The 14,493-nt window shown below is 42.2% G+C and overlaps 1 protein-coding gene across 1 annotated transcript in view; it reads right to left on the reverse strand.

The window, feature by feature from the left end:
* Nucleotides 1-14,011, reverse strand: part of CABCOCO1 (ciliary associated calcium binding coiled-coil 1) — a 67,654-nt gene extending 53,643 nt beyond the window's left edge. Inside the window, exons 1-3 of the mRNA XM_065408199.1 lie at nt 13,961-14,011; nt 12,812-12,921; nt 8,129-8,298 (exon numbers count right to left, since the gene is read on the reverse strand). Of these exons, the coding sequence (XP_065264271.1) occupies nt 8,129-8,298; nt 12,812-12,921; nt 13,961-14,011 (331 nt within the window). The remainder of the gene's footprint in view (nt 1-8,128; nt 8,299-12,811; nt 12,922-13,960) is intronic.
* Between the last annotated feature and the right edge of the window lie 482 nt (nt 14,012-14,493).

Genomic DNA, 14,493 nt, shown 5'->3' on the forward strand with positions numbered 1-14,493 from the left:
ATGAGTATAGAAAAAAGTGTTTCATATGACCTGCTCTCCAAAATAATCCTTGCCATGATCAGTTTTGGGGTCTAATTTTCTTCTCACTCATATCAGCATAAATTAGGAGCAACTCTGTTGAGGACATGGATTTTGATGACTAAAACTGGTGTGACATTAGAATTAGGTGCTGAGTGTACTTTCTGAAAAAGTAGTCTGTATTTCCACAACTGTTTTTTCTTAACTGACAACATTACACTAAATTGCCATTACTCTCAGGGTATGTCTACACTACGAAATTAGGTCAAATTTATAGAAGCCGGTTTTATAGAAATCGGTTGTATACAGCCGATTGTGTGGGTGTGTCCCCACATAAAATGCTCTAAGTGCTCTAGTCGGCGGACCGTGTCCACAGTACCGAGGCTAGCGTCGACTTCCGGAGCATTGCACTATGGGTAGCTATCCCACAGTTCCCGCAGTCTCCGCCGCCCATTGGAATTCTGGGTTGAGATCCCAATGCCTGAATGATGCAAAACAGTGTCGCGGGGGGTTCTGGGTACATGTCGTCAGGCCCCTCCCCCTCCGTCAGAGCAACGGCAGACAATAGATTTGCGCCTTTTTACCTGGGTTACCTGTGCAGACATCATACCATGGCAAGCATGGAGCCCGCTCAGCTCAGCTCACCGTCACCATATGTCATCTGGGTGCCGGCAGACGTGGTACTGCATTGCTACACAGCAGCAACAGCTAACTGCCTTTTGGCGGTAGACGGTGCAGCATGACTGGTAGCCTTCATCGGCGATCTGGGTGCTGGCAGCCGTGGGGCTGGCAGCCATAGGGCTGCATTGCACCAGCCCCTTGCCTTTTGCCTTTTGGCAGTAGATGGTGTATTACGATTGGTAACCGTCGTCATCGTACAGCAGTGGCTGGAACTCCGTATGTCCCCCAGTCCCCCATCTCCCCAGTCATATTCTGCTGCCTTCACAATGACGATGATGGCTATCAGTCGTAGTATGCCATTTTCTGCCAAGCGCCCAGTATTTTCTGCTAAGCACCCAGAAGAGGCCGAGGGCGATCTGGGTGCTGGCAGACGTGGGGCTGGCAGACGTGGGGCTGCATTGCACACAGCAGCAGCCCCTTGCCTTTTGGTAGAAGATGGTATATTAAGACTGGTATCCGTCGTCATCGTACTGCAGTGGCTGTCAATCATGGGCACCTGGGCAGACATGCTCAGTCCTATAGAACTGTCTTGATAATGATGGCTATCAGTCGTAGTATGCTATTTTCTGCCAAGCGCCCAGTATTTTCTGCCAAGCACCCAGAAGATGCCGAGGGCTATCAGTCATGCTGCACCGTCGTCTGCCAGCTTAAGATGTAAAAAATAGATTTGTTCTGTATTCATTTGCTTCCCCCTCCCTCCGTGAAATCAATGGCCTGCTAAACCGAGGGTTTTGAGTTCAATCTTTGGGGGGGGCCATTCTGTGTGACAGTTGTTTGTGTTTCTCCCTGATGCACAGCCACCTTTGTTGATTTTAATTCCCTGTACCTGTATGCCATGCCGTCACTCGACCCTCCCTCCCTCCCTCCCCCGGTCCGTCAGATACTAGTTTTGCACCTTTTTTCAGACCAGACGCCATAGCTTGCACTGGGATCATGGAGCCCGCTCAGATCACCGCGGCAATTATGAGCACTATGAACACCACGCGCATTGTCCTGGAGTATATACAGAGCCAGGACATGCCAAAGCAAAACCAGGACCAGCCGAGGAGGCGATTGCAGCGCGGCGACGAGAGCGATGAGGAAATTGACATGGACATAGACCTCTCACAAGGCACAGGCCCCAGCAATGTGGAAATCATGGTGTTACTGGGGCAGGTTCATGCCGTGGAACGCCGATTCTGGGCCCAGGAAACAAGCACCGACTGGTGGGACCGCATCGTGCTGCAGGTGTGGGACGATTCCCAGTGGCTGCGAAACTTTCGCATGCGTAAGGGCACTTTCATGGAACTTTGTGACTTGCTTTCCCCTGCCCTGAAGCGCCAGAATACCAGGATGAGAGCAGCCCTCACAGTTGAGAAGCAAGTGGCGATAGCCCTGTGGAAGCTTGCAATGCCAGACAGCTACCGGTTAGTCGGGAATCAATTTGGAGTGGGCAAATCTACTGTGGGGGCTGCTGTGATCCAAGTTGCCAGGGCAATGAAAGACCTGGTGATATCAAGGTAGTGACTCTGGGAAACGTGCAGGCCATAGTGGATGGCTTTGCTGCAATGGGATTCCCAAACTGTGGTGGGGCCATAGACGGAACCCATATCCCTATCTTGTCACCGGAACACCAAGCCACCGAGTACATAAACCGCAAGGGGTACTTTTCAATGCTGCTGCAAGCCCTGGTGGATCACAAGGGACGTTTCACCAACATCAACGTGGGATGGCCAGGAAAGGTACATGATGCTCGCGTCTTCAGGCACTCTGCTCTGTTTCGAAAGCTGGAGGAAGGGACTTTCTTCCCGGACCAGAAAATAACTGTTGGGGATGTTGAAATGCCTATCGTGATCCTTGGGGACCCAGCCTACCCCTTAATGCCATGGCTCATGAAGCCGTACACAGGCAGCCTGGACAGTAGTCAGGACCTGTTCAACTACAGGCTGAGCAAGTGCCGAATGGTGGTGGAATGTGCATTTGGACGTTTAAAAGCGCGCTGGCGCAGCTTACTGACTCGCTCAGACCTCAGCGAAAAGAATATCCCCATTGTTATTGCTGCTTGCTGTGCGCTCCACAATATCTGTGAGAGTAAAGGGGAGACATTTATGGCGGGGTGGGAGGTTGAGGCAAATCGCCTGGCCGCTGATTACGCGCAGCCAGACACCAGGGCGGTTAGAAGAGCACAGCAGGGCGCGGTGCGCATCAGAGAAGCTTTGAAAACGAGTTTTGTGACTGGCCAGGCTACGGTGTGAAACTTCTGTTTGTTTCTCCTTGATGAACCCTCCGCCCCCCCCCAACCCGGTTCACTCTACTTCCCTGTAAACCAACCACCCCACCCTCCCCTCCCCCCTTCGAGCACCGCTTGCAGAGGCAATAAAGTCATTGTTACTTTACATTCATGCATTCTTTATTAATTCATCACACAACTAGGGGGATAATTGCCAAGGTAGCCCGGGATGGGTGGGGGAGGAGGGAAGGAAAAGGACACACTGCAGTTTAAAACTTTAACTCTTATTGAAGGCCAGCCTTCTGATGCTCGGGCAATCATCTGGGGTGGAGTGACAGGGTGGCCGGAGGCCCCCCCACCGTATTCTTGGGCGTCTGGGTGAGGAGGCTATGGAACTTGGGGAGGAGGGCTGTTGGTTACACAGGGGCTGTAACGGCGGTCTCTGCTCCTGCTGCCTTTCCTGCAGCTCAACCATACGCTGGAGCATATCAGTTTGATGCTCCAGCAGCCGGAGCATCGACTCTTGCCTTCTGTCTGCAAGCTGACGCCACCTATCATCTTCAGCCTGCCACTTGCTCTGTTCATCCCGCGATTCAGCCCGCCACCTCTCCTCTTGTTCATACTGTGCTTTTCTGTAGTCTGACATTGACTGCCTCCACGCATTCTGCTGTGCTCTCTCAGGGTGGGAGGACATCTGGAGCTCCGTGAACATATCATCCTGCGTCCTCCATTTTCTCCTTCTAATCTTCACTAGCCTCTGTGAAGGAGAAACATTTGCAGCTGGTGGAGGAGAAGGGAGAGGTGGTTAAAAAAGACACATTTTAGAGAACAATGGGTACACTCTTTCACGTTAAATTTTGCTGTTCACATTACACAGCACATGTGCTTTCGTTACAAGGTCGCATTTTTCCTCTTATATTGAGGGCCTGCCGGTTTAGTGTGAGAGATCACTCACGCAGTGCCAGGCAACAGATTTCGGCTTGCAGGCAGCCATGGTAAGACACAGTCTTTTGGCTTTTTTAACCTTCTTAACATGTGGGAATGGTTTCAAACAGTAGCGCTCTCATTTCCCATATCAAGCACCCATTGGGTTGGCCATTTAAAATGGGTTTGCAGTGTAAAAGGAGGGGCTGCGGTTTCCGGGTTAACATGCAGCACAAACCCAACTAACTCCCCTCCCCCCCCCCCACACCCAATTCTCTGGGATGATCACTTCACCCCTCCCCCCCCACCGCGTGGCTAACAGCGGGGAATATTTCTGTTCAGCAGAGCAGGAAGGGGCACCTCTGAATGTCCCCTTAATAAAATCGCCCCATTTCAACCAGGTGACCGTGAATGATATCACTCTCCTGAGGATAACAAAGAGCGATAAGGAATGGATGTTGTCTGCATGCCAGCAAACACCGGGACCATACGCTGCCATGCTTTGTTATGCAATGATTCCAGACTACGTGCTACTGGCCTGGCGTGGTAAAGTGTCCTACCATGGCGGACGGGATAAGGCAGCCCTCCCCAGAAACCTTTTGCAAAGGCTTTGGGAGTACATGAAGGAGAGTTTTCTGGAGATGTCCCTGGAGGATTTCCGCTCCATCCCCATACACGTTAACAGACTTTTCCAGTAGCTGTACTGGCCGCGATTGCCAGGGCAAATTAATCATTAATCATTAAACATGCTTGCTTTTAAACCATGTGTAATATTTACAAAGGTACACTCACCAGAGGTCCCTTGTGTGCCCTCAGGGTCTGGGAGCACGCCTTGGGTGAGTTCGGGGGTTACTGGTTCCAGGTCCAGGGTGATAAACATATCCTGGCTGTTGGGGAAACCGGTTTCTCTGCTTCCTTGCTGCTGTGAGCTATCTACATTATCTCCATCCTCATCTTCCTCATGCCCCGAACCCGCTTCCCTGTGTGTTTCTCCAGTGAGGGAGTCATAGCACATGGTTGGGGTAGTGGTGGCTGCACCCCCTAGAATGGCATGCAGCTCCGCGTAGAAGCGGCATGTTTGCGGCTGTGCCCCGGACCTTCCGTTTGCTTCTCTGGCTTTGTGGTAGGCTTGCCGTAGCTCCTTAATTTTCACGCGGCACTGCTGTGCGTCCCTGTTATGGCCTCTGTCCTTCATGGCCTTGGAGACCTTTTCTAATATTTTGCCATTTCGTTTACTGCTACGGAGTTCAGCTAGCACTGATTCATCTCCCCATATGGCGAGCAGATCCCGTACCTCCCGTTCGGTCCATGATGGAGCTCTTTTGCGATCCTGGGACTCCATCACGGTTACCTGTGCTGATGAGCTCTGCGTGGTCACCTGTGCTCTCCACGCTGAGCAAACAGGAAATGAAATTCAAACGTTCGCGGGGCTTTTCCTGTCTACCTGGTCAGTGCATCTGAGTTGAGAGTGCTGTCCAGAGCGGTCACAATGAAGCACTGTGGGATAGCTCCCGGAGGCCAATAACGTCGAATTCCGTCCACACTACCCCAATTCCGACCCGCTAAGGCCGATTTTATCGCTAATCCCCTCGTCGGAGGTGGAGTAAAGAAACCGGTTTAAAGGGCCCTTTAAGTCGAAAGAAAGGGCTTCGTCGTGTGAACGTGTCCAGGCTTAATTCGATTTAACGCTGCTAAAGTCGACCTAAACTCGTAGTGTAGACCAGGCCTCAGACTACAATTATACCTATCATATTGGGAACCATAGTACCAAAACATCTGCTGTTCTGTCACCATATAAGGTACTTAACTAGACGGTCACTTTATGTTTCTACCGTTGACTTTGAAAAAGTCCTACCAACATGAGACTAAAATTCAAAAGATTATAAAAACAATGGTATCGTCACAAACTAGATTGACAGAGGAAAATTTGCAAATGTTTCATAATTTCTTATAGCAGTGACTGAAACTTTGGTTTGATCAGAAAGAGGCTTTAACATTATTATTTGTATGCAATGTGTGTCATCACCAGGACTACTGTGGACTTGAAGATTTTTAGCAATTTACTTGTTCCTTTATGCTACCATGAATCCAGACTTCAAAGTGGATAAGTACACAACACTGGTGTAATGGCAGGTTTATTTACCATACTACTTTAATTCCCTATGGATCTACTTCTTTGGTTCTTTGTACAGGAAACAAATTAAAAAAAAAAGTTACAAGATGCTTATGGTGTTTCAGAAATCAAAACCTTGTAAAGTTCACTTCCCGTGCTGAACACAGAGGTATCAGAGAATAACCATGATGGGAAAAGAGGAGTGTAATCTAGATACGCAAAATGGGGTGTGAACAGGGGAGAAGCCACCGGAAGTGGAAAGACTGAATGATACAATTGGGAATGCCAACAAATGGGGAGTCCCCTAGAAGTAAAGCAAGAAAGAGTGAAGTTGTGGGGTTACAACAACACACGAAGAAGGGACAGAAGTCACACCTGAAAGGGAACTGGAGGCCCTGAGCACTCCTGTGAGGTGCTGGGCACCATAAACTCCCACTGACTTCAATAGCAGTTGAAGGTGCTCAGGAATCTAAAGGGATCAAATCTGGGCACCAAATGCTGTCCATGGCCATATGTTCTACAGCCTTCAATCTTCAAGCTAGATTGCAGTCTGAGACTAGCCCTACTTTGAATTAGCACTCTTCCAACTGAGGCACAACTAACAGATCACCACTCCAAAGTAGTATTACTTATGTTGCCTCAGGCCCTGTTTCAGCATTGTATTTAAGCATGTGCTTAACTTTAAGCACTTGCATAAGTCCAACCACATGCAGCAAACCATTTTAGCACAAGATAAACATTAAAGTTATGTCAAAGTGCTCATTGACTTAAATGGGAATTCAGCACATGCTTAAACTTAAACCCACATGCCAATCTCCCTCCTCCAGCATCACATTCAGTCTTAGCATTCACCTCTCCACTCACCTCTTTGCCCCGGTCTCTTTGTCCAATCAATCTCTCCTCCCACCTCCCTACACTGGTTATCAGTCCCAGTGTCCTTGCACAGTGAGTCCCAGTCTCCTTGCTAACTGGTCTCAATCTCACCCTGCACCCCAACTTCCGGTTCTAGTTTCCCTACCCCTCCAATCAGTCTCCAGTTCCAGGCTCCTCTCCCAGGTCCAGCTCATGTCCCCATTGCATTTGAAAAGGCAGCTTTCTTCTCCATGCTCATTCAAAGGGGGGACGGGGAGGGTCACTGAGATCACAGAAGACAGACTCCCTTGTTCTCAGATGAGGTGTCTGAACCCGGCATAGCTCATAGCAGAACAGCAACTACACGGAAAGTCCTGCTCAGCCCCAGGATGGAGCATGCCCAGTAGAGACAAAATCTTCAGTGAAAAAAAAAAAAAATCTCACTGAGCATGTGTAAAGAGTGATTTTTTCCTCCAAAGTTTATAACTTGGCCAAATTTAGGAAGATTTTCACAAGGACAGAAAAAGAGACATCCCTGATACACAGGCCACCCTCCTCCCTAATTTCAAGTCCCTGCTCCAAAGCATGAGATGCTACATTGCTTAAAAGAGGGAAAAAAGGTCACCAGGATATTTTAGCATGGGCAAAACAATGTATTCTTCCACATCCTCATTGAAACAGCTGAAGTGTTTCCAAAAAAATTCAGCTTGAGTCAGACACATGGCATTGAAAATTTCAGCCCAAATGGTTAAAATTTGGCAAAGTTTTAAGCAACTGAAAATAGGGTTTTATAATAGGAAATGTCAGGCAACCCTAACAACAGGCAGCACTACCAGTCCTGCCTATAGTATTATATATATATATATATACACACATACACACACCCGGGAAAACTCATTTCTGATATGCTTCCATTCTTCTCCATAGTTTCGTTAGTACAGTTAATTCATATTAAGGTATTTGTGTAGTGAACCCTCTGCAGCAAGACAACTGGAATTCCTAACAATTATTTTCCTAACCACGAAGTATATGTACATTCTGGCAAAATTCCTAATTAATTATATTCAAGGACCTTTTGCGAGGTAATAATATGGTAAAAAGTTATGTGTTTAATTTTTAAAAAATTCACCTATTCTGTTCTGAAGGAATCAAAGTTTAACTGTAGCCAAGAGTTATATCCAAAATACAATGCACACAGCATGTTGATACTCAGGGAGAAAATGAATCATTTAATATTTATTTCTAATTAAAAATATTAACCACTTACATTAAAATTAATTTAGAGAACATGCTAAGTTTCAGTTCAAGTGAATATTAAGAATTATACTTACTGCTAAGGTTCTCCAACAGAAAGTGTAAGATGGCCATGAATCCTGAGAGCTGTAGATGAGTGAAGTCCATCTCTTTAGCCCACCAAAATCCCGACACATAATAATCTAGTAAAACAGCTTCCTTCAAAGATGTCTTAATTTGTCTGAAATTCAGAAACTCTTCCAGTTTTCTGTGGTAGAAAGGTGAAGTATAAAATCAAGTGAGAGGTTCCATAAGTTTGATTTAGTCTGCCAGCAATCATGTGTGTACTCCTGGCATCTGATTCAGCTATATCATTCAATACATTAATGCTGTTCACAGGACAAATCAGTAAATAGCAACATGAACCCAATTCTTCATGTTTCCCCAAGCAATGTTTAAGTATATTAAAATACGAGTTATGATGATCATAACTTACACTTAAATGTAGTAAGAAAAAAAATGGTATGATGACTTCATCTGTATATCAATGGGTGCACTTGGCATATTTTTACTGATGAAGGGTATCCCTTCTTGTATCTTTAGGGTGAGATGTGGAACCACAAAGCCAAAAGTCTTCTATGTAACAAACATGTAACAGATATAAAGATCTAAAATTCACAAATCACTGAGTGAAATGAAGCTGAAAATCCAAGAGAAAAATCAGCTTTTATTTTCTTGGGAAGTTTTAGGGTGAAATGAGACTAGAAAGGAAAAATAACATGAACCCTGTCTTCACATACACTTATAAAAGTAAGCTTCATTGCAACTCCGCTTTCTACAAAAAGGTCCTAGCTGCAGCTCCATCTGGGAGCAAAGTTAAGGTTGCTGTCACAACACTATGACTCAAACAGCATGATAACGTGACACTTGCTTTTATAATAATGATAATGAACATAATACTCACTGGTGACGATAATTGATTTTACTATGTTGTACTAAGAAATCTGTCTGGAACACTCAAACACAAATGGGTCATGTACACAGTGTTAAGATGTAAATTAGGTTTAGGCTAGAGGATTGGGTTTGAGGCCAAATCAGAACTAGGGTTTAGGCTCAGAATGGATGGTGACAAAATCCCACAAGTCATTCTTGTGCAATTTCAGCATCAAATGGCAGAATTCTCATACCACCATTTATTGTTGCAATATTTCCTAGGGTATCTGTGGTAAGCCACAGCCATTCATGCACAGGCCATACCCTAAACACTGACCCCTACCATGTCCCAACAATGCAATTTCAATGGCGCCTGCTCATAGGGCCTCCCCTTGACTGCAACAGCCCCCACGGCCCATCAGATGACACAGAATAGAGAAAACATTCTAGGCTGTATTTTTTGTCAATATAATGTCATTTTCCGTATTCTTTTTCTTAGTATGTTTAATATAACCAAGCATCCTATTTGCCTTTTAACTGGAGCTGTACTGAGTAGGCATCGTCACTGAATTAACTCCTCTTAAGTCTCTTTCTCAGTGGTTCCTGCAAATTCATCAGCACAAAATTTCTTCACCCATGCTTAAATTTTTTCAAAATTTAGTTTCATCTGGAATGAAGTTGTTTAATATTCAATATGTTTAAATCCATCCGGGGTTTGTCACAATCCTCCAAATCTTTACTAATCAACTGCATAGTGCCATAAGCAACTTTCACCAACTCACTGTACACTTCCTCAGTCGTCCTATTATTGATTCCTGGGGACCTCCTTACTATTTATCTCTCTCATTATGACTCTTTATTTCTCACTGCTACACAAGTTTTTAATTGATAATAAGACTTTGCTCCTTATCTCAGGCTATTCATGTTATTTAATGTTCCCTTACGAACAAACCTTACATTATATCTGAAAATCCAACTAAATAATATTGGGCAAAATTATCAAAAGTGCCTAAGTGATTTAGTAGCAGAAGTTTCATTTTCAAAAGTGATTTGGGCACTTAGGGGCCTAAGTCTCCTTGAAAGTCAATAGGGCTTAGACTCCTAAGTCACTTAGGTGCTTTTGAAAAATTCTCATAATCTTTATTTTTTCTAAATAACTAAGTTTAGAAAGGAGCAAATTCTCCTTAGAAAAGCCACGCTTTTTTTGACCATATTCAATTATGCCTATTGTATTCCAATGCAGAATTAGTACTATCCTTTTTTCTTTTCTTTATTTTTCTACATTAATGTAATGGATTAGAGGGGGACAGGGTTGGGGACTTCAGTTTGCAATTCTGCCAATGTACCTCAACTGTGTTTTAGAGAAAATAGGTTAGCTTCCATGTTCTCTCAGTCCTTGACCTCTCAATTAAGATGGCTAGTAAAGGTGCCAACCATGATAATTGTTTTTACTTCCCTAAAAAAATCTGAATATTTTTCTCTGCTTATTATTCCCTCCTAAAAAAAAAAGTAGTATCAGATATATGAATAGGCAACTAACTGTTTGTTCACAAAGCCGGAAAGTTAAATTGTTGAAGGATACAAAAAAAAAAAAAATAGATGTGTTTTATAAATCAAAGGCTCACTAGTGAACAATATAAAGAACATAATTCATTAAGTTTTGTTTAAAGCATTACCTCTGTTCTATATGATGAATTTGTGTAGCTGTACATATACTAGTCAGTTAAAAACACTTAGTCATGTACTGAAATGGAAGTGGAGTGTGGCCAACTATGAACTTTCCAAAGTTTGAAACAGCCCATATCCTCTGTCTTGTAAGCTTTTGCCAACATTATGCTTTCACAATCAGTATTTCAAGGGAATTAGGTTTTTTCGGATATTCATTCTTTCAATGTATGTGATTGACACAATGATAGATTCTTTATATATCTTCTATTACACCTCTACCCCGATATAACACTGTCCTCGGGAGCCAAAAAATCTTACCGTGTTATAGGTGAAACCGCATTATATCGAACTTGCTTTGATCCGCCGGAGTGCGCTGCTTTACCGCGTTATATCCGAATCCGTGTTATATCGGGTCGCATTATATAGGGGTAGAGGTGTATTACTATTGCTATTTTTTTTGTGGAAGATGCTCAGGTACTATGGTGGTGGGCAGCAATATAAAATCTTTAGCTCAATAGATAAAACAAGGAAATTGCTATAACACATCAGACACACAGTCCATCTAGCACAACAGTGGCTAGGAAACTTTACAGTATATAAAAATGATGCCCTATGGTGAGACACAGATGTTTCAATACTGGTACTAAATTGTTTGTGCTACCTAAAATGCCCTTGAAGCATCCTCTTTTCAGTCAAATGCAGTACATGTCATAATTTAAGATCCATCTGTGAAAGTGTGTGTGTGGATATATATCAGTTGAGATGAAGAGAAACACAAAGGTCTCTCAGTATTTTCCTTTCTAATCTTAGATGAGAGATTTTGACAAGAAATTGTGTTACAGGGTGATAATGAAATTTGGTCTCAACTGATGTGAATGTTTCATTCTCTAATGCTACAAGTAGAAGATCTATTGTGCAGGGCAAAAGAGTAAATGGGAAAAAAAATCTTTTTAATATTAGATGGGGGAAAAAATGTCTTTCCAGTTTCTCTATGGAATCCCACTAGGTCAACAATAAGTGATCTTTTTTCTAACAAGAAAGAGAGAGTATTTCAAGGTAATGAATCATATCTTTTTAATCTTACCTAAAACATTTGTATTTATCCACTAACAGCAGAATTTTCAAAAGTACCTAAGTAACTTTAGAGCATAAGTTCCATTGACTTCAGCGTGCTAAGAACTTACTACTAGGTGACTTTTCAATGGGACGTGTGCACCTCAGTCATATAGGTACTTTTGAAAATGTCACCCCTGAAACTTAAGGCCAATACATTCAATTGTGGATGCCTAAAGTTTGACTCCTAAATCCTTAAGAACTTAGATACCTTCATATGAAGCTTTTTGCCACTTTCCTAACGGTCAGTTTTCATTATATCCAAATTCCTTTATTTTTTCAGCTTTAGACATTAATCTGAAACCTAAAAATGTTGTCTAAGACACTTGAGGAGGCAGTTTAAAGTGCTCAGTTTTGCCCTACTCTATTCACGTTGAAGTCAATGGGAGCTTTACCATTATCTACAATGGGAGTAGTTAGCCCAACACACTGAACACTTTTGAAACAAATCACACCTGGTATATATTTAAAAATCTCAAATACCCAAAAACATGTCAACTTGCAATATCCATACAAAGAAAGTGAGCAAAGGAGAAAGAAAAATGAAAAGATGGAGAGAATATAGGAGGCGAGTACATTCTTAGACCAACATATTTTCTTATTTACTCTATTATTGCCATTGTCCACAAGTGTCCCAAAAATTGGATTAAATCATCATTCACTTAGCATACAAGTCTTCAAAAAATGCCATTTGCCCATATACATAAATAAATATTGCAGTGCTGGTGTAGTTAATTTAACCAGCTATATTAAAATAATTGTCTTGCACAGAAAACTAGTATTATTCATTTCTTTTGCAAATGAGATTTTTAATTTCAATAAAGTCATGAATTAGTATCATAGTGAAAGATCAAGGTAGTAACAAGTTCACTACTTTCCACCACCTCCAGAATTTGACTTAACATAAGTCTTTTATAAAGGCAAGACCACACCAAACGATCAATATCACAGTTATCACTCCTGATATCTTCAACAAAAACAGTTGACTGATAAATCACACAAGTCCTCTTTCACCAAGACACAAGCACCAGCATTATCTATATTTGTTATATATTATAGTTACTTACTTTTGAACCCCTTCTATATTTTGTTCTGACAAAGCACTAATTTGGGGAAGAGAAAGAAACTTCCATGCCATAATCTCTCTAGCTACAGTATCTTGTTCTTGACCTTCTTCCTATACAAAAACAGTAGATTGTATTAAAAAAAAAATCATCTAATTTATATAACACTTTTGATCTCAAAGAACTTTACAGAATGTACGTACAAAGATAATTCATCCAACACCAAAACAGAAATGCAGCAGTAATTTTCTGCCAGCAACACAAGACAGTAACGGTGTTTAGGGATGGAGGTGAAGTTAGGTGGATACATGAAAAATAACTTGTTCACCCACCTTAAACTAAAGGGGAACTTATACTTTTACAGACAGACACTGCTCTACCATTCTATTTGCTCTGTACCCAGAAAAACAAATGCTTGGCTTTTCCCTATTCATCTCAGTGGGGTGTTAACCACTAAACCCATTTTTGACAATTTAATACTGTGCAATTAAAATAAATACATGATTTTCTAATAATCTAAAAATAAAAAAAAACCCTAGAAAATGTATACTGTGATCTAAATTATGTAACTACTTTTCCCAGGAAAATGTATACTCATAATGCTGAGAGTAATTGTTCCCCTGTGGTGCGTATAAGAAATACTCATTCCGAAATATTACAAAGCGGGATATGTGGTTGATAGTGGATGATAAACTGAACATGAATTAACAATGCAATGGTCTTCTAAAGTCAAGGGAAATACTTGACTGGATTATATAATTGACTTCAGTAGGAAAATTTAGAAAGTCAATCAGTAGGCAAATAAAAATGTGTTATTAGAATAGTTAGGTAATGAAACAAGATGTCAAGAAAAGTTATGAAATCACTGTCAGTGACTGACACTTATCTATTGGCTAGTCTACACTACTAAAATGTCCTCTTGCTGATAATGAATGCCAGCAATTGGTGCAGATGAACTTGTGATGAACAGTTCATACACAAGCTTAGACAAGCTCAAACTGTGTTCAGCACCATTTCACTAACTGTGATTCAGCCTTGCTGTGAGGATTCAAAGCACTTTAAAATGGAAGCTATATCATTACGAAGTTTTAAAATGGAATTGCTGTGCAAAATGAATATCTATCAACTAATAGTTTTTGGATATTTCTGTACTGAAGCAAAAGAAAGTGCTAGTAGCACTAAGATATCATTAATTGTATACATTTTTATACTCCTAGGATTCAATTGTATACCACTGAAGTCTATAATAACATTTTCATTGACTTGAATGAGGTGGGACTAAGCTCGTGAAATAAGGTTCGTGCTCGGTTGCACACACAGAGAAATGGAAGAGGGCCTCCACAACCTTGAAGATGGCGTAACTGGGCAGCTGATTATGGCTGCAGAAAACAGGACTGCAAGAAGCAATGAGTATCAAAGATCTACTGGACGCTGGTTAAGAATTAGTCTATTTTCGTATGTACTATAGTTGATAATACTCACTCTTCTTACCTTTTCATTTTATAGTCTCCAACTACAACAATATTGACCTAAAGTACAGTGTGTCAAGACAGTTCAACAGCATGAAAGCAATGAAGAAAATAAAAACTTCCCTCTGACACAAGTAATATGTGATTGCTTCTATTGTTAATGGTAATAAAGCATTTATTATGAAAAAAACTGTTAGTAACGTTATTATATAGACT

This window comes from Emys orbicularis, chromosome 7 (assembly GCF_028017835.1).
Source record: "Emys orbicularis isolate rEmyOrb1 chromosome 7, rEmyOrb1.hap1, whole genome shotgun sequence".
In the NCBI taxonomy this organism is placed as follows: domain Eukaryota; kingdom Metazoa; phylum Chordata; order Testudines; family Emydidae; genus Emys; species Emys orbicularis.